Source organism: Mus caroli, chromosome 10, assembly GCF_900094665.2.
Source record: "Mus caroli chromosome 10, CAROLI_EIJ_v1.1, whole genome shotgun sequence".
Taxonomy (NCBI): Eukaryota; Metazoa; Chordata; class Mammalia; order Rodentia; family Muridae; genus Mus; species Mus caroli.
The window spans coordinates 96437223-96460825 of NC_034579.1; the positions used below are offsets into that span (position 1 = coordinate 96437223).

General features: G+C 38.2%; 1 protein-coding gene across 1 annotated transcript in view; it reads right to left on the reverse strand.

The window, feature by feature from the left end:
• Positions 1–15134, reverse strand: part of Alx1 (ALX homeobox 1) — a 20704-nt gene extending 5570 nt beyond the window's left edge. The window contains exons 1-3 of the mRNA XM_021175034.1: positions 14744–15134; positions 11533–11837; positions 8584–8712 (exon numbers count right to left, since the gene is read on the reverse strand). Coding sequence (XP_021030693.1) covers positions 8584–8712; positions 11533–11837; positions 14744–14969 — 660 coding nt within the window. The 5' untranslated portion in view covers positions 14970–15134. The remainder of the gene's footprint in view (positions 1–8583; positions 8713–11532; positions 11838–14743) is intronic.
• Positions 15135–23603: the final 8469 nt, after the last annotated feature.

Consider the following 23603-nt stretch of genomic DNA (forward strand, 5'->3'; position numbering starts at 1 on the left):
TCTTCTTCTTCTTCTTCTTCTTCTTCTTCTTCTTCTTCTTCTTCTTCTTCTTCTTCTTCTTCTTCTTCTTCTTCTTCTCATCTCTGGTCCTCTCAACCACTCCTCAAATGGCATGGTGTTAGACTGCCTCCTTGATTTTGTTCCTACAGACCCTCTTGACTTGTCAGTCACTTTCCCTTTAATCAACACGCAGCTTCTCCAGTGGGTTCATTTTAAAACAGGTGTGATGTAACCACTGAAGGACACGTGAAGCTGCCATCATTGCTGGTAATCCCCTATTTTTAGCAGATTAGTGCTCAAAGACAGTATTTGATACAACAGCTAAATATACTACAGTCCAGGCAAGCCCTCTTCTTACCTAGGAATATGACAGTTCTATCCAAGTGTGTCCTGGAGTCCATACATTGCATCATCTAAAACTGTGCATTGCTTCTTTGTCAATGGCGAGCCTAAGAAACCCTCATCATCCTACACGTTAATAAAAATGCTCTATGTTTTTATTAGTTTTGGAAGAAGCAAATTATTTTACTCCTAAATAAGGCAACATTGTTTTTGGACTGTTTCACAGACGTGGCAATGGCAATAGCCTGTAGCAAATGCTTATTTGAATGATTTGGGGGATCTCTAAAGTGCATAATATTCACATGTTGTACAACTATAAAATTCCCTTGTGTGTATTTACTATACAGTGGGGGAAAAGGCTTTATAACATTTTCAGAGTTCTAGGGAGGTGTTCCAAGCACTGTCCAGGAACTTAACCAAATGCCTCTCATCAGGAAGATTTGAAGCTCTGCTCAGCTACAACACTCTGTTTAATGTGTTCCAAATCAAATAGAAAACCTAACACATGTAATCGGAATTATTAAGAAAGTTGTTTAGCTTAATTCTTTAAGTAGAAACTAATTACACTCATTTTGCTTCAAGACATTGAAAACATCAGAAGTGTGTGTGTGTGTGTGTGTGTAAATTTAATGTTTGCTATTTAATTTTTATGAAGCAACCATGTTCATATAGTACATTTTCCAGACATTTCTCACAGTTTCTTCATAGATTTTAAAGTGTGCATGTGTCTGATCCAACAGTGCTTGATTTGTTTTCATTAACAATTTTTATTAAATTCAAAATAACCCAGAAAAAAAGCTAAAATTTTCATTGTTCATAAAGTGTACCTTATGCATAAAATCTATAATATAAAACAAATGCTTTAATTTTCATAGAATATGTTTAATCCTATCTACTCCCCTTTGGAGTCAAATTAGTGTTGGATGTATTCATTCAAAGCTGAGCAGTTATTAGTTTTATTCTTGTTGTTTTGTTGTTGCTGTTGTTTTGTGTTGTTTTGTTTTGCTTGGTTTTGTTTTGTTTTGTTTTGTTTTAAGACATGGTCCTGCTTTTCAGCCTTGGCTGGCCTGGAAATTCTTAGGTATATTGAAGTTGGCCAATTAACAAAGATCTACCTCTGCCTCCCCTCTCTGCCTCTCTCTCTGCCTCTCCTGCCTCTCGCCTCTCTGCCTCTCTGCCTCTCTGCCTCTCTGCCTCTCTGCCTCTCTGCCTCTCTGCCTCTCTGCCTCTCTGCCTCTCTGCNTCTCTGCCTCTCTGCCTCTCTGCCTCTCTGCCTCTCTGCCTCTCTGCCTCTCTGCCTCTCTGCCTCTCTGCCTCTCTGCCTCTCTGCCTCTGCCATGAATGTTTGTATTAAAAGCATGACCTACCATACCTCGTAATTTTATTTATTTTTGAGCTGAATTTTATTATTTTTAATTATTTTTTGAGACAAAAAACCCCACCATTTTTCTTCTTCTCTTTCCTTCCTTTAACAATTCCTATGTACCAGCCCTTGATATCTCTCAAATGCATGATGAGTGGGCTCTATTTATTTACTTATTTTTAATGCTTACACACACACACACACACACACACACACACACACACTGTACTAAAGATATAACTAGAATTTTATTTTTTGTGATTATTTTTTAAATAACTTGATTTTATTCTTAGAAATCTATAATAACATGAGGAATAAAAATAGTATTAGACCCAGCAGGGCAGCATAGTGAGAAACTACATCAAAAACAGATACATTAATGAAGTATGATACAGGTAAAATTTTAAATAAGAAGTTAGACAAAATTCTCAGAATAATGAAAATTAAATTCAGGTTTTAATCCATCTGTTCTGGTAGACAAGCCAAACTTTACTTCCTATAGGACTCTTCTCTATTCTTCCAAGAGATCATATATATATGGTATATATATTTGGTATTTATGCTAATATATTTGGGCTAACATGTATATGCTAATATCCCCTTTCATGTGTTTATGTATTCTTGTACTGTCAATTAACTGTTTTTTTATTTTTAAGGTATAAAAGAGATATGATAAAATAATCAAATATCATATTATAACAGTGCACGCCTACTTATTCTAAGCATTGAGGAAAGGCCATGAATCTTCATTCAATTACAATTTGAAACTTGCAAATCAGTATTATCGATATGATTTGTTGATCTCATGATACTATGGTTTCTGTTCTTGCTGTAACATTTCATGACTGACCATACCAGAGTTATTTTCTAAAGTAAGAAGATTAATTTTCTGATATACTAAATATAATTTTATAATTAATTACTTTAAAAGATATCGATTCACCTACTTTAAAAGTTTTGAAAAGGAATACAATACATGATAAAGTGAATACACGTGCATTAGGTAAAATGGACTTAGTGATGTCTCTCTCCCCACAGAGTATACATAACTCCCTTATATTTTAGGTAGTACAAGTGAGCCAAAACAATGACTTTAAATCTTTTACTGAAACATTTTGTGAAAACATTTTCTTCATAAGAAAGTTATTGTGATGATTTCAATCTTATGGATCCAAACTTCTAAAGTTACCATGATTTGGTTGTCTTAGTTTAACCTGAAATGTGAAGTTAAGGGAATGTGATTTTTTTCCTTAAGCCCTTAATTAGTAATTTTCTCTCATTGGATGAAATTAAATGCTACAGTTTTAAAAGAGCAAGTAAATACTAAAAAAAAAATAATAATAACTATTGATAACCAGAGGCTATAAGGATCATGGCCACTTACAGAGAGCTTGTTGTGTGCAAGTCACTGTCCTGAGGACTTTGCATAAACTACTTTATTCAGCACACACAAATGTCATCTGAACTTTTATTCTCATACCCTAAGTGAGGAGAGATGTTCCTAGAAGTTAATTCACTTGCCAAAAATCTGAAAGTGATTAAGTGGTAAAGTCAGAATTTGAATGCAAACCATTATGTTAACCCTAAGATTTCCTCACATCCCAGAACTAAGCTCCCAAGGAACCACATAAGCAAGGGCTTTTATATTCAGAAATCAGTTTAACCCTCAGAATAAAGGAAAACAATTATTATCAGTTGTGGTTCTAGTGTCTCCTGCGTTAGCACCAGAAATACTTCTAAGTTTGGAAATAAAGACTCAAGAGGAAGTCGGTGAGTTACCAAAAGCACCTTACTAGTACATAGCCCAGTAAATATCCCTGTGGTCCAAATGGAGCCTGACGGTGTGAAAATAGCAATCTTTGTAGGAATAATGGTTGGTAGAAAATATTCACACCTGAACAGAAAATATTTCCTTCAAATATCATTTTAAATACTTTAATTTTCTCAATTATAAATAAATGAGTATCTAATGTTGATAGGTTTGTGCTCACTTTTAAAGTCCAAGTCTAAAGCCATTTAAGTCTCTAGTTAGTTGGGTCTTGTTTATGTGCAGAGATGTGTGTGTAACTTAATATAAACATTACCTAGCTTGTAATCTACCTACAGAGCAGAGGATTTAGTCTAAATTATTCACATATCCCTCATCCCTAAAGCAGTGAATAACATGAATTTGTTGATTAAAATATAAATAACACTGAAAAATCAATATGATAAAATGATGGAAATCCAGTCTATTATAGAAGGAAACTGGGGAGGGGTCAAGTACTTAAACTGAAAGGATTCCATCTGATAGAAACTGCAGAAACCATCTAGTTTACTAATATTTTATTTTGGTTTATAGTAAAAAATATTGAAGTAAATCAGCATTCTCCTTTACATCTGTTTACTATTTAATAGTTTGTTCACTATTACTGTGATAGAGAGGTGATTGAAAAATGGGTCATATTTTTTAAAGACTACATTGCAAACAGTATAGAGATCTTGCATACCACACAGTTCTCTGCCTCTGAGAGGGTTCTAATACAGGGAGGACTTAAGAAGGGCAAGGACCAAGTATTGCATGGGTGGGGAATGGAATTATCATAGACAAGCAAAATTCACGTAAACAATGAGATGCATTAGAACAGTCATGTCCTGAGCAACAAATAATTTAGTTGGATCATGGTGGTACCTGATATGGTCAGCCAAAGCAAAGGACTTTTAAGAGAAAAGCTTTGTTTTGTTTTTAACTATATGAGTGTGTGTGTGTGTGTGTGTGTGTGTGCGTGCCTGTAAGCATGTGGACACAGATGTCCAAATGAGAGGAGTTGTGAGTCTTCAGACCTGGTGCTTGGGAATCAACCTCAAGTCCTTACTAAGTGTGAGCTCCAGTCTTGAACTCACAGAGATCCAATGATCTCTGCGTCCTGAATATTGGACTAGAGGTGTGTACCACCACGTCTAGCTTTAATGTATTTTGGAGTGGTTAGCTGCTTGGTTGTTGTGTTTTGGCTGGTTGCTTGTGTGGTTGAACAATGTTTCTTGAATCCCAGGTTGACCTTAAACTCATACGTTAAAATGACCTTGAGTTCTTATTCATTTGGCTCAGCTGCTGAGTGCTAAGACTATAGGTACAGACCACATACTTAGATTAAACTATCTTCAGCACATTAAAAAAAAAGTGACCTTAATGTATGTGGCTTGAGAAATTATTCAGCTCATCTTGTTCATTTGTAACAAAAGACATGCAGAATTGTTAAAAAATATATCTTATTATACTCTGGAAAGTTTCAACACTTTTGAAATATTCTATATTATTCCTCAATCAATTTTAAAATGGTAGAATTTTTTATTTTCAAATCAAGGAAGTCACATTTTAATGTCAAAAGTGAGCATTTCCTTGTGTAAATTTGAAAGACAATATTGCAAAAATAGCTCTTGATGCCTAACCTCAGAGAATGTGAACTCAAGTGGGTCTGTGGCAATAAGGAAGAAATATAATAACTGGGTTTAAATAACACCTGGGTGGTTCACATTTACTGATATTTCTAGAGTAAAATTACTACTGCAAAGTAATGAAAGCCAGATGAAACATGTACTTAAAACATGTTCCCAGCATTAATTACTGTTTATGTCCACTATAGACATCTCTCTTCAAGGTACAGTGATTTTCCATACTTCAAAATCTGTATTTTTAAATCCTTTCTATTTTTCTTGTATTTCTGTGTATGCTTTTGCTTCCCTGCCAAATTGCTAATTCTTTATTTCTGCCCTGCCTCCAACATTTTCCAGTTTCCAACTTTTCTGCAGTTAATACTTTTCTTCCCGCTGTAATTAGTAACAGTACCAAATTCAATGTCTTATTGCTCTGAGTTGGAGGATGCTATTTCAGTGCCCATTTCTCCCGTTATGTTTCTATTTTCAGGCTGCTTGGTAGAAAACATTTCCTTTAGGCTGAAACTTGGAGGACCTAATCTTGGCATAATTTTTTTTCAAAGAAACTAAAAACAGTCTACTCTATACTTTTAAGTTGAAGGAAAATTCTTCCCCGGCTTTTGCCAACCTGTAGTGTGACATCTGCTTGATTTCAGAGTTCCTGACCAAAAAGAAATTTAAAAATCACTAATACAGAATAGTATGAAACTTTGTTAGAGTGTTAATTTTATAGGCATTTATCAACTTCACTGTCCAAATAAATTCAGCACAATTACTCTGTATTCCCATGCTTTAGTATTTAGCCAATTTATTCAAATGTTCAAATCCCTTGGAATTTAAAAGAAATTATAAGATCGCCATAATTTATGAAAGTGAAAACAATAACTCCCCAGTGTTCTCCTAGACATACCATGTTCTCGTCCTGTCTCAGCTGTTTTTCTGCCTTACCTTATTGTGTCCACTGATGCCCAAAGCTTTAAGATGAAGCAAGTCAATGACAAAATGATGCTAGGAAAGGGGATGGCTAGTCACTGTTGGAGGCCCTCACGAAGATACTAATTGGTGCCAGACCTTATTCAAAGTGTTTTACAGAACAGCAAATAAGAACGAGGAGCCAAAAATAAATAAGGTAACCAACAGTCAGGAACACAAAATAGAAACTAGAAACAGGGATCCAAGGCTAAGGGATGAAGACAAGTAGCAGTATTCAAAATGAGGGAATCTCAGTCAAGACTGATGCATGGAACTTACTAAGTGCAAATGCTTAAATTCTACTGGAAAGCAGTTCACCGTTTGGTGTCTTTCTCTTCTACAGTCTGCAGTTAGTAGCTTGAAAAGGATGTAAACATAGTCTCACTCGTCCGTTCCTTATTTTATTGCCTTGGTGTACATTCCCTGCTCCTCTGAAGTAAACTGTAGAGTCTAATGATGGAGCTCACCACAGAGACTGTTTTATAATTATGTTTCTGATAATACAAAGAGTGACACCTGTTCACTTGGAAAGACAGTTTATTGTATGAGTTAGGGTCAGTCTTAAACCACTCTACAGAAGCAAAACAAAACACTCTCAGCAGGGTTTGTGTGTGTGTGTATGTGTGTGTGTGTGTGTAAATGAAACAATCATAACTGAAGAAGAACACATTGTGAATTTGAGAGTAAGTGGGGGACTTGGGAGGAATTGTAGGAGGAGGCAGGGGTGAAGTGATATGATATATACTATATCATATAAATTATTTGTGTCTGAAATTCTAATAAGTCTTTAAATGATGTTTTCAAATAGAACTTGTTGAAAGTTTGGCAAAATCAACACGGTTAAATGTATACCTTCTATTCCTGTGCCTCATTTCCTTAATGTGAGAAATGGAGAAAATTATGGCCCCTTACATAAAGCTATTGTTTTTTTGTTAAGTAAGTTATTATATAACTTTGGACAGTACATAAGTGTCCTCCAGTAACAAAAACTGTAAGGTATGACAGTTTCTCTCCCCATGATGCTGTCAATTCAGAGGAGAAACATATTCAAAACATTTTGTTTTGAATTCAACTAAGTTACCCCAAAAATATGAGGTGAATAAAATTTCACTAGCTCTGTGACCATAAACAAGCAAAAGATAGCCATGCTTTTAATCAGGTAGAAATATGGTTACTGCTTTTAGATAAATTTTACAGTACACAAGATATACTAATGGAAGCATGTGGCAACGATTCAAATCATTTCCAAAATACTGGCCTCTGGAAACCTTCTGAGGAAAAGGCTGAGCCATTACAGTTGCTCATTGGCTGCCCTGTAAGACACCCTTGATGTGTTCATAAGCCAATTCCTTAATATAACTAGGTTTGTTTTATTCTAAGTTTTAAAAGGAAGGAGCTGAACCTGGTACTGATCAACAATCTTTTTAACATATAAAATTTCGCAAGAAATTTAAGTAACTATATACAAGCAAGAAGTTCCTCAAATCATTTTTAAAAGAAATTTTAAGGACAAAAGAATACTAGGAAAGAACATTATTAATGGGCTGGACTTACAGAGAGGGTGTGAATTTACAGTGGAATGGAATGGCTATTCTCACATTTGGAGGCAAGGTGATCTTGATACAGAGCCACCAAGGCATTTATCAAGAATACATTTCGCCTGTGTTTCTGCAGCAACGTCTTATAAAGCATGTACCAGTAAGTAACAAGGAATAAAACAATGCATAGCTTGCTCCAGACGATTCCCATGTCCTTTATCAAGCATCAACAGTGCAATTCTAACACCATTATTCCATATCAAGACAGATTTCTTAAGACGATAAAGAAAACTCATGTATCACAAAGTATAAAAATGGAGAAAGCCTTATTAATCAAAAAGAAAACAATGAAAAAAGTGAAATATCAACACATTTAAAGATGAAAAATATTTCTTACCTTAATTTTTAAAATTGTCTGTAAAACCATGTAGTATTAAATAATGCTCTTGAGAGAATGAGTGATATTGAATGTGAAAAAGAAAGTTGGCAGACTAATAAAGTTTTGAAGTAGAGTTGAGCATTTAAAGGCTGCATTTAACCTCAGTAGTTTGCATGTTTCACGAAATTCTGGCCACAAATTTTATGACAGGCAACATACTGTTTTAAATTAATGAAGCAAATAAGCTTGAATGCTTAAAGTGCACAATAAAATTAAGGCGTATCATTAAATGCTATTTCTTTTTTTTCTTTTTCCTTTCTTTTTCTTTTCTGCAATGTATAGCAAACCCAAAAGGCACAGACCATGAAATATTTTTTAGTGACTGACTCTGAAAGAAAATAATAAAAATAAATAAATAATTTAGTAGATAAAAATTTGTTAAACATGGAAAAAGTTTTCTGGAGACTAGACTTTCACTCCTTACTGTTGTAGTTGGTATAATAAACCCTAAGCTCACTCTCTGAATCAGGCCACACCCACTGCCCTGCGAGAGCACTCTGTGTTGTGGACCATACCTGTGGGTAGCTGTCCGTCCTTGGTAAGACTGATATGTCATATGTGGCAGCAAAATGGCTTTTAGCTTGCTGTATTTGGCCGTATCGTTCTCTTTTTCTCCACTTGGCCCTTCGATTTTGAAACCAAACCTAGTGTATTGTATTGAGAAAAAAAAAAAAAGCATATTTTTAGCTGAAGAACATTACATAAAGCAGACTTGACATTCAAATTTTCAAGTCAGAAAGAAAAACAGAGCAAATAAAAATTAACAATTAAAGAAACCTGAATTTCTATACATCCAAACTGAATCCACCTGTTTTACTTTCTCTTGTATTCTGATACCATGGTACATCAGTGAGGCAACATAACTTAACAGAAAGAACCAGCCTTCAGATAATTCATTTATGTATGTGTGTGAGTGACTGAGTGTGTGTGTGTGTGTTTGTGTTTTCAAATATGTCTGTGTATTCATTTTTGGACATAAAAACAAAAACAGGCAAGTTTGTAAATATAATCATCCCGTTGTCATGGTTACTCGCTCATCCTCTAGGTGGATGCAGTGAGCCAGATAGACAATATGTTACCATGCTCTCTTCCAGCCAATTCATAACACAATTATCACCCTTGTCTATACACAAATTATCTTTAAAAGGTGTAATAAGCCGAAGACTCTTCTGAGTCATATTTAAACTTAAAGAATGCTAGAAAAATTAAAAATTTGTATTTTATCTAAAATCCCTGACAGCCATAATACCTTGATTCTTTACAAACTGCAAATTAAGATTATATATCTGTCATAAGACTTGACAGGGAAAGTTCTACTTGACGCTAAGCTGTGGTTTTAAAGCACATAACTGCACTCATTACATACAGTGAAAAATTGCTTATAAATAGTTAAGTAAGGGAGCAAATGGCACCAACTGTCATGAATGCCTGAGTCACCATGCCTCTCTCAGCTCATTAGCCTTTCTTTCATGATTTCCCAAATTATATCTTAGAAATCCTGGTCCACAGAACTATATCCCTAAAAGGGGGGGGGGGAGAAATCTTCATCCTTGCTTGCTCTTGAATTTTTTTTCATTCTAATATTGCAGTATTTTAAAAGGAGAAACAGAATATTATATTTGACATGGAAGCTTTGATATATTTGAATAAGCACCACCTGGACAGCATTCAGAAATGGCTCACTCCTCTTTACACAACTCTATGCAGATTAGAAATCAAGAATGAATAAATATGCATTGCAGAAATCTTTTCATAAAACTTTACTTGAAATTTGTGGATACATTTTCAATAATAAATCTTAATTTCGTATACTTTATTTCACCGCAACTTTTGCTGCTTACAGTTCACGGCCTACACATATGTAACAATTTTAGTATTGCTTTTTGTAGAGTTTTCTGAAATTAATGCAAGACGTTAAGAAACTACCTGTTATCATTCTCAAGTTAAATTGCTAGTATCAAATATTGGTCCTGGTTTCCAGGGATGGAGACATCAACAGAACACATATTTTCCTATATTCTACACAGAGAGGTACAAAGAATATTCTGGAAATCATGACTTTTTTTTAAATGGGTGTGAATTTCTGCCCTCCTGTAGAACGCATGGAAGAGAACAACGTGAGTTAACATGGGTCAGGTTGCTCTCTCTGCGTGTCCTCGAACAGATATGAATCTGCACTGAAGCGGGAACATGGAAGGAACAGCTGATTCATCTGCATGTAAACATATTTTTCTATGGTTACAAGTATAACTAATTTAAATAATAGTCACAGGACAGAAAACACATGCAGGCCTGGTGTTAATGCGAGACAAGTCTTGCCTTCTTCTTAGTACGAACTTTCTACGTTATTCTTTTGCTGAACTGTGATAGGATTTCCATTTGTTTCAGTAAAGTCAAGCACAACCTGCTGCCTGTCATCCCAAATCACTGTGTGTGGTCAGTGATGACAAGGGGACCTTACAAGCAAACTAACTATTAACAAAAGGAAAGAAAACACAATTTATACATCTTTCCATCATGAGTGTACAGAAGAGGGAATTCAATACTTTCCCACTTAAAGCAAAGCAATAAAAGTAAATGAAAAAAAGTCCTTTCTTTTGATTTATTACTGCCTTTCAAATTAGTACTTATTACTTGACAACTAATAAAGTGTAATTTTAAAATATCAGCTCTACTTACAATAAAATACTGCTGAGAAGGCATGCAACATTTTATCTAGACCTTTTTCTTTTTAGTTTTTTTTAAGAAATTAGATTCATTGAACTATAATTATTTGACTAAATAATTTTTAAATATAACCAAGGGCATACAAAAATTACTTAAACTGCATTATTACTATTTATGATTAAAAATATGTATAATTACCTAGATCTTTAAAACTAAAATGCAGTATTACGTGCTGAAGTGGTTGGGCCTAAAGAAAACTTTAAATGAGCCATTTTATGTATCTTAAATCTTACTAGTAAAAATAACATATGATATTATATATATATATATACACATATATATAGTTTGTGCTCTTATTTTATTTTCCATTACAATAATTCCAACTAAAATAAAGCTATAGATCTATGGGATAGTATATAAACAACTTGCATATAACTAGTATATAATCTAAAATAAAATCCCAATAGTTGAAAATGAAACAAAAAAATAAATTAAATATATGTATTTATAAAGTAAAGATAAGTTTAAGGTTTTATTTTTAAATCACATGTATGTTAATTCTGGGTTTTTTAAATGACTTCATTATTAACCTTCTGAAATACCTCCTGTCCCTATATATACTTCGTAAGTATTCAAAAATTTTGCAAGTATAAAAGAAATTTATATTGGCCAATTTCCTCACATGTTACTTTGGCACAAGTCTTAGCTGAGAACGCCTCTTCCTTTTTGACAAAACACAAATATTCAATTATTCTAACATTATCCCTCCCTGAAAAGCCCTGCCTTTTGGTGCCTACCTGGACCCTGGCCTCAGTGAGCTCCGTTCTCAGGGCAAGTTGTTCTCTGACGTACACATCCGGGTAATGGGTCTTCTGGAAGACCTTCTCCAGTTCCTCCAGCTGTAAACTGGTAAAGGTTGTTCGGTGTCTCCTCTTTTTGCTGCTGGATACATTGCTGTCACATTTGTCCCCAAGTTCATCCAGTTCGCTCTTCTCTGGCATCCCTTTCACAGGAGACATCCTGAGATTGTTGCAGTTATCCATTGCTCGATTCAGCTCGGTGTGAAGGGGCTGTCCTTCCACTTTGGTGATTCCATAGTTCACTGTACTCGGGGAGGAAAACAGCGATACTCAGGGTGGTGAAACATACTTTGATGAAGCAATTAGTGTGAAATAATTTAGAGAATCAGGAAATAATAACAGCTAATGATTTATTTTGCCAGTATTAATTCTATCATCACATGATGTGCAATGCATTATTAATTCACTCTGGATCAGATTTAAAAAGAGTTCTAAATGTGTATGTGAACTCAGGACTTGTCAAAGTCCACAGATCTATTTTATATGGCTAATGCACAGTTTATGCATATAGTTTATAATCAAATTAAAATAATCAAGTGAAAATTTGCTCCAGACTTAAAAAAAAAATCTAAACAGCCATGACTTTTTAAATATGGATGTACAAAACTTAAAGCATATACATCTTTTTACATATGACAAAATTAAAGTGCTTCTGGTCTTCAGAAAAATTTTACTTCAAATTTAAATAGTATCTCTCTCCCAGTATCTCCCACATCTTACAAAACAAAGCTGTGCAGACTGCAATGAGGTATGAGTCCATTACATTGTACACATTCCAGTTCAATGAGTTAGTCGTGACTGAATTTAAGTTTTCTTCAAAAAGAGATCTACTATTTTTTTTAATTCTTATCAAGTTCTGAAAGTACCTTTTACTAGAAAAGTATAAGATTTAAATAATTTTTTTTACACTAAAAACGACTTCCATTCCTTGAAGACTTTATACTTCCGTTTAACTTGTGCATAGTTAGGACAAAAAAAAATTGTTTACTCTAGGTACGCTTAGAAATGAAAAAGCACAAAAATACAAAAATAAACACGATAAAATTTAAAATGACAGTTTGCATTCTGTCAAGAGTTATGTCAATTTTAATAATTTACTTGAGATCGGAGTTCAAGCTTGCAGTATGACAGGAAACATTGCATCATAAAAATTTACAGACAGATACAACGAACATAAGGAAATAGGGCAGTTTGGGCTTTACTTGTGTTGTTGTTGTTGTTGTTGTCGTTGTCGTTGTTTTGTAAGAAAAACAAAGTCAACCCAACCAGAACAGTGATTTCCGAGGACTCATCTATTCTTATTTGCTTCTTTAAAAGAGGGTGGAGGTCTGGTGGGGGGTGGGATTCCTCTTAACCGTTTGAAGAACCTTTTTATGTGTTCCAGGAATACATTGAATTTTATTGTCTACATAACTTATATTGCACACCGATTTTATGCAAAGGAGGATGTGCTGTAAAAATAAATATGAAGAGAGATATGACTGATCAACAATAAGGTTTTGTCTTCGCAGACAAGAGTTAAAACCCGGGAACTGCGGCAATTAGAAGGGGGAGGGGAAGCCGCAAAGACGCTGGGGGGCAGGACTGGAGAAAGACCGGCTTTTTCTTCAACGTAGCCTGTAACCATTCTTGTTCATTTTATTCCATATTTCCCAGTTAAAAATTCTTCCCAACAGTGTGATGAACATTTAAAAGTAAATGAAGCACTCCAAACCAATCACCATTTCTCTTTTCCTTTTCCCCCCGACAATTTAAAGCACGGTGGAGTTTATCTAGCAGTCAACGCAGGCCACTACAAAACCATTTGTAAAAATCCTGTCAGTTCAAATAACTTCAGGCACGCATCTAAGAGTACCGAAAACACTTAAGACCACCGAAATGAAGCCAGGAAGCGAAAAAGTTCTTGTATGTAATATTGGTTGTTCCAGTCTTTCCACTAAACGATTGAAATCCACTAAAAAACGGGCATTTATTATGTGCATTTTTTGTTCTAACCGCCCAAGCCAAAAGTCACCCTCTGCACTGAATAAAACGAGTAGAATGTGAGATTCATTTAAAATCTGTATAGAGTGTTGAGCGAATGAGCTCCCGAAAGTGAAAAGGTCTTGCCAGATTTTTGAACCTCCATTAAAATAGGGGGCGGTGGCTTGTTGTAAATATTTCACAGTTAATTCGTTTGTTGTTTTAAAGCGCCCCGCTCCTTTCCTTGCCATTTAAGGGCGGCGTATACACCATGATAAGGAAAAGTCCTCTTAGAATCATAAAACTGTTTTAACTGTCGGGATGTGAAATGATAGGGATTTCACTGGGCTACAAGATAGAAAAAGATAGATGGTTTGTTTTGATAACATTTTGACTTGGAGATAGTCTGGCATTCAGAGTTGAAGATTCTGTCCAGAAACACTCCGAAAGGCTCCTTAGGTGACATTTTATGTGGAAGAAGAAAAACAGACAATGCAGAATCCGCAAGTGAGTGGTTTTTATCTGGAATGCTTTTCCCAAAAGCTAAAATGGTTTTTTAATCAAAACGCATGTTTGCTCATCACAAACGCAATAAAGTAAAGAAAATCGGCAGAAACTTTTAAGTTCACACAAGCTAATATATATAGCAACAGAGAAATACACCATCTTTACAATAAAAATGTCGTCACTCCTAGGATATTAGAAACGGTTTCGTGCTTCCCACTTATGCATACATAAAAGAGCTCAAAGATTTTGGTTTTCCTGACCACTGTGACATCTAGTGATGGATTTCACATCCCCGAGCCCCGGCATCCTGGCGGGTTCACAGCGGTGGCGCGGTATTTTAACTCAATTATGACTTATTTGGAGCCCTGTTAACCTACACTGGGGTCCTGGTCAGAGCCTTCTTGTCCAGTTGTGGACTCTATCCGAAAGCGAAATAGAATCCGGCAGGATTTAGCTCTGGACCCCGGCTGGTTGCGGGAGTCTCAGAGTGCGCGGCGCCGGGTCCCCAGCAATCTGGATTCCTCTTTCCACATTTCTTTACTTCGACCCGCACCGTACCTCACTTCGGGGAAGGACGGCTGAGACTAGGGCTCAGTTTGGAGCCCCGGTCAGGCCACCAGGGAGTAGGGCTTAGGATGCGGTTGGGGGCTGGAGGCCAGCCTGGGTGCTGGTGACTTACCGCTGCTGTCCTGACAGGGCGAAGTCCTGTCCAGGCGCACGTGATGCTCGGCTCGCGGCAGCGGCCCGAAGGCCTGCACGCATTTGCCAGCCGTCGCTTTGCCGTAAAAGGACTCATTGTCCAGCGTCTCCATAACGTGCTCCAACGCGCCTCCTGTGCCCATGTAAAAGTCACTGTTTTTACTTGGCGGGCTCTTCAGGGCAAACTTCTCGCTCAGAAACTCCATAATCCTGGAAAGGCCGTCTGCGAGCTCTCCGGGGCGCGCAGAGGCTGGAGGGCGCGGAGGGAGGAGGGAGCAGTGGGCGGGAGGAGGGAGGGTCAGAGAGGAGGGAAAGGGGAAGCGAGACCCGCGACGCCAGGAGCTGCCCAGCTCCCAGACTCTTAATACGTCCCGGCTGCAGAAGGGGCACCCGAAGTTGCTTTTATATCTTGAAACTCAGCTGGGCTCCTCCGGCAACCTCCCAGTCCTAATGAATATGAAAATAGGCAGGGACTAACTCCACCCCAGGCCCCCTCCTCCCCCACCCCACCCCCATCTTCCCTCCTTACCCAGGGTAGGGCGCGTCCCTGGCCTAGTTCAGAAAGACAGTTCCATTTCAGACAAATGCCAGGAGAGACAAGGACACCCAGAATCGTAGTCGCCTCGACAGTGGGACTGGCATTGCCGAGGAGCCTGGTGAGAACGCAGAGCGGTTAACCCTCCACTCCCAGAGGCCTTGCCAGGCCATCTCCCCCACCCCTGCTACCCCCCCCCCCCCACTCCCCCAACACCCGCTGTCCACCCCGCCCCCACCCCAGCCACTCACTCCCAGAAGATTTAGAGGCATCTTAAGAACTTGAAAGGAAGTATTGCTCTAAAGAGCTTTTATTTCATCCGTAAATCGTTTACATGGAAGATCCACATTAATCTGAGCCCAAGACGCCGGATACAGCGGCGGCTGTTAACCGGCTTGCTGGAGGTAAAGGGGCCGAGGTTGCCTCTAACCTAAAAGACTGGCGTCGTGGCGGCCGCAGCGCTCTCCCTTACAAGGCCCTGGCCTTCTCGTTTGCTGTCGGATGCAGCGGAGTAAGGATGCAGTGGCATCTAACGGAATGGAAGGTTGAGGGAGAGTCTTTGAAAAATATTTGATTTTACCAGTACCAAAACAATAACCACCTCATTCTTGGTCCACACGAATCATTAGGACAAAATGTATTATTGTTGTTATTATTATTATTATTATTATTATTATTATTATTGAAAATTCATAGAGACAAGTGGCCCCGAAACCCCTTTCTTAGTGGAGGTCAGAGGGACCCATCACGCAAAACAGCGTTGGGAGATGAATGCCGTCAGTGTTTTAACAAAAGTTGTACAATATACAGGTTTCAAGAGTTGGGGCGGTGCCTTCGAAAAGGGTGTTGCGGAAGCTAGTGGCTCCGCGGACTGGGGTTGGACTCACAGTTGCGGACCCAAAACCCTTCCTTGGTCCAGCTGACGGGGATGCTAGCGAAGGTAAAACGGCGCTTTGGAGATGAAAACCATTCTGCTTGGCCTTGTGCCCCATTTCAGCTTCTGAGGAGCCCGAGGCGTCTGAGGTGGGGAGAAAAAAAAAAAAAAAGAGTTCCTTGCCTTGGGCACACTCAAGAAGCCATTTGCAATAGATCAGCCAAGCTTGCAAATTTGGTGAAACTCCCCTACAAATTATGGACAAGGGAGGTCTCTGCCCACCGATCCTGACATAACCTTCCTCTCTCACCGCAGCGGCCTTCCACAGCGGTTGCCCCTTTTCTCCGGGCTACGTTGGCAATTACAGCAGAGCCTTAGACACTTCGGGTAACCCCGCCGCTGCGGGTGGCCTAGCCCTTTTCAGTCGGGTGTCTGTCCGCCAAGGTTCGGAAATTTCCACATTCTTCTTCGTCCTCGATCCACAGGTGGGACCCTCATTGACGCCCGACCTGGACACAGCTTGCGAACAAAGATCCCAGGCACAATGTTCTGCACAACTGTTGCTTAGCACTGCCCCAAAGGCGGGGCTGCCAGTGAAAAATGAAGATTCCATCCGTAAGGACCTGAGAAGTGTCAGGAGTAGCAGCCATGTTCACCCGGTTCACCACATTTCCTCCCCAAGGACGGACCCTTTGCTGAGCTACCACCAATTGACACTGTTCTGCCTTTTAGCGGGTTCTATTATATTTTTAATTGTTTTCTCCGAAGCCTTGAGATAGCACCATCAACAACGAAGTGACGAACTTCCAAGAGTGCGGGGGGGTTAAAGAAAAGTAGGGACTGTCCTGAGCTCTAGCGGAAGGGGAGTCAGGGCTCTAAGATGGGCATTCTCTGAAGTGCAAAGTGCGAGGCGGAGCTTGCTCCACTTTCTCTGGGGTGGCCTGCAAGTGGGGAGGAAAAACCCAGGAAATGTGTGCGTGAAGTTTGCTTACAAAGAGAGAAGCTGTATTCTTCCTGACCCTTTATCAGATTGTTCCTGGTGGAAGGTAGACTGAGTTGAATTAGCCACTCATTCCTTGTTAGCTTGGTCATTTTGCAGGATCTTACCTCTCCCTTTTAAATCTATCTTACCTCCAAATATTCTGAAAGTCTGCTTTGCCCTAATAAACGCGAGAAAGAGGAAAGAAACAAACGACCGTTGATGGGTCTTTCAAATATTCACAACAGTAAGCGCTCCTATGACTGATGAAGAACTATGCAGAGAATTCCCAGTTATAAACGTAGCTATGACATGGAGCTTTGTCAGTCTGTTTATAAATATGCGTTTTAGGAGCCCCAAATTCCCTAAAAAATATTCAGTGTCTTTTAAATCAAAGACATATGATACAAGCTCTCCAGCACTTGTATACCAATAGACTTGGTCCGATTTAGGGGGGAAACTTCTGTGTAGTCCGGGTCAACTGCAGCTTCGGAAGCCTTTTCCACCCCATTACCCAAACCCACTTTTGACCAAAGTGGTTTCAGGGGTGGGGTCCAAGGTGTCACCCACCCACTTGAGATCCCGGAAACCTCCTGAAAATTCAAATCTATTACACGGAACCCCCCCTTGCGTTTTGTGACATGTAACCACATGAGACCATAACAGAGGCAACAGTTAATGGCAAACTCCCATAACGAATGCATAATCTGCAGGTTTTGGCAAGAAGCTGAGTCTTTGGTTGCCAAGAGTTGCATTAAATAGATTTTGAGGGGTTGAGATAGAGTTTATAGCAATGACACAGCCCTAGCCAGTAGAGCATTAATATTAAATTTAGAATACTAATTAAGGCAATAATAATTGAATGGTTTCTGGAAATCACAAAGAAGTGGAATCAACTGGGAGGTCATTGCACCTGGACTGCGTTGGCCTGATGTTTTGGGACATAGCACCAAACATAGACTTAAATACTTGGATAAGTGCTCTCTCTATATATATGTAGATCCAGCATGCCACCCACTCAGTTTTTTAAATTGGCTTCTTCTTCTAGTTTTTGCACCATCCTAACCCTTCCTGATTTTTAATCACCTAAAGTAAGCGATCAACTGGGAAGGAAGAACCAGTTAATTAAGTATGAACTTAGGTGGCTTTTTTTTTGTCCTCTCCAGCCCCAGCCTGTCATTTCAAGCTCCCCACTTCACTTACCAGTTCTGCACATACTTTGCACATTCAAAACTTGTGATCTAAAGTCAGGATTCCCTTCCTTCTTTTTACTTAACCCAATCTGTCAAAACTTTTTCTTATCTGCTTTTTTTTTTCACATTTGAATTTTGAGGGTAGTGTATCCACAGAGATTAAGGGACATTTCTTTTTTTAAGCCTGAAAGCATGCCGGACATCTCAGGATTCCAGCCCTCTGGGATCCCTGGGAGTTTCATAGCCTTTGCAGGAGTCTCAGCACCTGCAGAGGACTTCAGGGTGGAAGGCCAAGAGATCTGGAGAGGGTTAAGAGGAGTATTTGGGCTAAGGCCTTGGCTGTTTGCTCCTCTGGTAATTAAGATCTGTCTGGTCAGCTAAAGCATTCCTCTGGTGGCATTCCTCTGCTTACAAACAGGGAGAGGGAATTTCATGGAGAGGATTGCTCCCTTCGCATGTCACACCTAATATTGTTCCTCCAGCTGGCAGTCTCCCATACAGACATATGATTTGGGTGTTTTTGAAGTTTTGTTTGGTTTCCCTTTAAGGAATGAACATCAAAATAAAATCAAGAGCTAAAGCTATTTGAGAATTCTATTGAAATTATTATTTTACACTCTTCTTCAGGAGTACCTAATTAGAAGTTTACGTGGGCGATTTACCAGAAAGGGCAATTTGACTCATTTCACTTAGAAAGAGAGAGAGAGAGAGAGAGAGAGAGAGATTTACAGATTAGAACTGCTTTGAAAGATTCTTTTCCCTATGCAAATGTAATTTTAATTTTGGACATGAAAGATACTTCTACTTACATCAAAGCTATAGAAAGGATAACATGTGGACCATTCTAGTTTTTTTTCTTTGCTCACATAATGAGATATAATGCTTATATGGTAATAGTGGGCATGTCAAGATAAGATTCCCAAAATTTACTCTTAGCACTTTCATATTGTAGAGAGTGTTTTGGGCTTATGGGTAAAGCTTGGGGTTGAAGGACATGCATGCATGCTAAATCAGGCAAAGTATACCAAATGTAGAAAAGCAATGGTCTGGAGAGGGGAGGAGGAGCTGCAGAGAGAAACTCTCATGAAAAAGGACTAAAATAATTGAATGTCATGTATCATGGCAGGAAGCCAGGTGGCCTCTTGTTTATGTGTGCTCCTTCCCTGGCTTCATCTGTAGTCTTCCTGCAGTTCTTTAGAGGAGTGATACAGACATATATACTGCATCAAAGCTTGGTAGCTTACACACACACACACACACACTCTACTGGGAAGAGAGAGAGTGAGGAGAGAGAGCTATTTAAAATATGTCTCAAGTTATAATAACTCCTGGAAAACTTGCCTAGAGACCAACAGACAAGTGTTGAGTTTGTCCTGTTTGAGGAGCCTTGAGTCGTACACAATAATGCTGTGAATGTTAAATGAATCTTGAAGTCTTTCAACTGTGCGGTTACAAAGCCCCCTGACAATATGAATGATGTGTATCTTGACATAATGGTAATATTATTTGGTATTTCAAAGAAACTCACGAGTTTTCAGAGCGATATATTTGTTCATGAACTTCAGCTGGTTCCAGGAATAGCTTTTCAGAGTTGACTTTTCATCAAGAGAGAGGGCGTGGCATTGAGTTCAGTTCTGTGGTTCTACAGGATCCAAGTTAAATTTAAAAGATTCCAGTGATAATTTGACTTATTTAGCAACTGGTAATATTAAAGCCATTTGCTTCTATTGTTTCATTATGATTATATATATATACATATATATACATACATATATATGTACACATATAGTAGCTACACAATAATAGTTTATTTTATTATATAAAATAATAGCTCTGTTTGAGATAATAAAGATAACTAACTCCAATTCTTTTTAAAATTGTGTTAGTTGTTCTAAAGTGTTCAGGACATAGAAGATTGTTGGAGTTTTCACATGACATTTATACTTTTAAGTGGTAAAGAAATTCAACTGAACTCAATTCACCAATCCTAGTTGCACTATTAAATTATTAATCATTCAAAACTTACTTCCTAATATCATATTTGGTAAACAATTTGCTTTCATTTCAATTCAGTACATTTTGAGTTTACTTTCCTTAGTGATTTTTGGGGGTTATGTCTTAAAGACAGACATGCTTATTCTCATGAAGCTATGTGTGAGTATCTGTAAGCTTTTTAATCTCTCATGTGCAAACTTTTTAAGAAGAAATCACAGTATAGATTTTGAGCTCCGTTGACAGATGTTTCCCCTTTGCACTAGAATTAAACTACATTAAGTGTAAAGTCCATGGCTATTAAAACAAGTCCATGAGGGTGAGCCACATAGGTAAAGTCAAGGCAGGTTCAAAGAGAGAGAAACCTTCTCCTGTCTGAGTACCTCCCCCACCAGGAACCTCCATTCCTCTGCCCTTTGACTCCACTCAAGAAGACAAGGTTTGGAAGCTGAGATGGTAAATCTAGCACTGTTTGGTAGGCCTGACATTTACTGGAAATCTAACAACTTCTTAATCATGGTGTTTCCAGCTTCATGAACCTAAGGACAGCGACGACGAAGACAAAGATGACAAGAACACAATTGTTACACCAGGATTTATTTCTAGAGGGAGAGTAAAAGGGGAGTGCACTAACTCTTTCAGAAAAATCAATAAAATATGAAAGAGAAAGAGAGAGAGAGAGAGAGAGAGAGAGAGAGAGAGAGAGAGAGAGAGAGAGATGAAGCTCAATAGTCATGCTTCTCTCTCCTCAAAACTGCCTTGTCTCTCACAGTGAGTGCATTTGGACAAGTGATTTTTATCTCGCAGAGTTTTCTAAGTAGAATTTGGTAAACAGAGGTCTCCAGATCTGTAGGAGCTGCATGCTGGATACAGAGCTGCAAGGAGGGTCCCTCCCTCTCTGAGTGAACTTGCACCCTGAGCCCAAACCCTCACCTGGTAGCTTGTCAGGTCTATCTGATTATAGTTCTTAGAGCTTGTTACCTCACAGAGTTGGAGGTGAATCTACACCTGGTGCTCACCTGAGTGAGACTCGCCCTCCAGGATAGAATAACCTCCCTCAGGAAGTCTTGAGAGATGAAGGTATTGATCATCTGGAGTAGAGGCAAGGTTGCCAAAAGGCAGTCTAGAGTCGCTAGGCAACCTAGGCAATGTGAACTGCAACCAGAGAAGTGTCTTTGTGTAAGCACGCAGAAGTGGGGGGGGGGGGGTCTCTTCTGAGTGAAAGGAGCGGAGTTTCGCTTCCAAATGGAAACTTGAAAGTGCCTCTTCTTGAACAAGAAAGAAGTTAGTGGTTAACCGATTTGCTGCTAGTATTGCATAAGCGGTGCTCCCCTCCTTTAAAGTCTAACTCCTGGAAAAACAACATATTTTAAGCTTTCCATCCAAATATTGATATTGGCAAACAGATAATCTAACCGTCCCTTGGCAAAGACAGTGCCGTTTTTGTTTCACAGATTAGGAATCAGAATTAATCCACATACAGGAATTGCTGCAGACTTAGAAATGGCAACAGGAGGAGGGACGCAGGTACGTTTGACAGTAGCTCCTTAGCAGCCTGGTTATTTGCTTGTGTGTTTATGGATGCGGTGAGTGGAAAGATAAGTTCCCTAAATTCACATACCTTCACCAGATCAGACAGTGGATCCGTTCTCAGCACTTCGGGAAGCCAGGTTTTCTGCGAGTCTCCTTGCTGTTTCTGGCTTAATCCTGAAATGCAGGGTCTCCTCCCCTTAGCTTCTAAGATTTTGCTCTCAAGTAAAAACTTAACATCAGCGAAGATTTTCTGTCATTTTTTCATTCAACAGAGCTGACAGGTTACCTTTACCAAGGTGCTGTGGTTGATATCAAGTTTTCTACAAAAGTGGGGTGCCCAGATCGCCAGGGAAATGTGTCACCTTTCAAATTCCAGCACCACACACTCACATATGCACCCTTTTATCAAGTCAAAAAAAATTAATAAAAATAAAAAAAAAGTAAATGGAGTCCTGCTTCATAGATGCTCTCTCAAACCACACAAGCTTGAACACAAACTTGTTTATAATGAGCAGAGCCAATATTTACTGTTGCTCCTGTAACCACTAAGGTGAGAATTTTTGTAAGATACCAAAAAAGAAAGGAAATCCTTTAGAAAAATTTCTTCTCATTTTCTTGCTCGGTTTTCACACTTGTGCAGTATAATAAGGAGGGTTTTAATTGTAAAAGCGACTGTTTGGAGAAAATGGCTTTAATGCAATTAGTTATAGGGGAACCTAACTCCAGTAGTGTGTGCGTTTCTGATTGAGGTGTTTGGAGTTCTTTCTTTCACACTGTATTTGATTCATATGTGCTTCTTTTGGGGAGAGAATTATACAGCCAGTCTTTCTCTGTGTTAGGATTGGCTCAATAATTGAACTGAATTAAGCAAATCTAAGTAACTCATTATTCTATTTTGAGTAAGAATGCCCTTTAATCTCGAATTCTTTCTAATGTTAATAAATCTTGAATACGGTCTTAGCATTTTAAAAGAAATGCAATTCTTGGCAAAAAGAATTAAGGGAAGAAACTTTAAAGTACTTTTCATTTTTAAAATGAAATGAAGTAGGCTGTGTCTCCTTTAAGGTATGTAGGTTTCATTGTGTATCTAACCATTTAGATCACAGTTGAACCAAAGCAGGTATAGGATGCAAGGGGATCTCTACAATTAATTATGCAACTTTTTAGCTCCAGAAGTAATAATATATCAAGTAAAATCTCTTGCTTTTCTGTAGCTTTGCTGTTGATGAGCATTAAATTAATTGAAACTCAAAGGATACTCTTTTTAGATAGGTTGTTTGTTTGTTTGTAATATACTAGTTAATTTTTTTTAAAGATCTTTGGAAGAGGAAGGATGACTGAATTAAATCAGTAGAGAGAAACACCAAGTTGTAAATTAAGGTTAAAAACATAAAGGAAAAAAAGCTTGTGAGGTTCTGAACAAGGAAGGTCCTAGGATACTTCAAATCTACCCTGTGACTTAGTTACTAAGCCAAAACAAATTTTACTTACCCTACAGGAACAGAAATGAAATTGGTCACAGAAGAAAGTTCAGATCCATACTGTAAATCATGCTATGTAGAAATCTTACACTGAGAGATACTTTGGAAAATGTTTTTGTAGACTAAAGTCAGAATTTAAATTTTTCTTTTTTTGTAGTGGCTGTGACTGAGTCAAAAAAAAGTCTATCCTAAGAATGGTTGAGGGAACTGGAGATTTTTGACCCAAGAGAAGATACATGGATGGATGATTAAA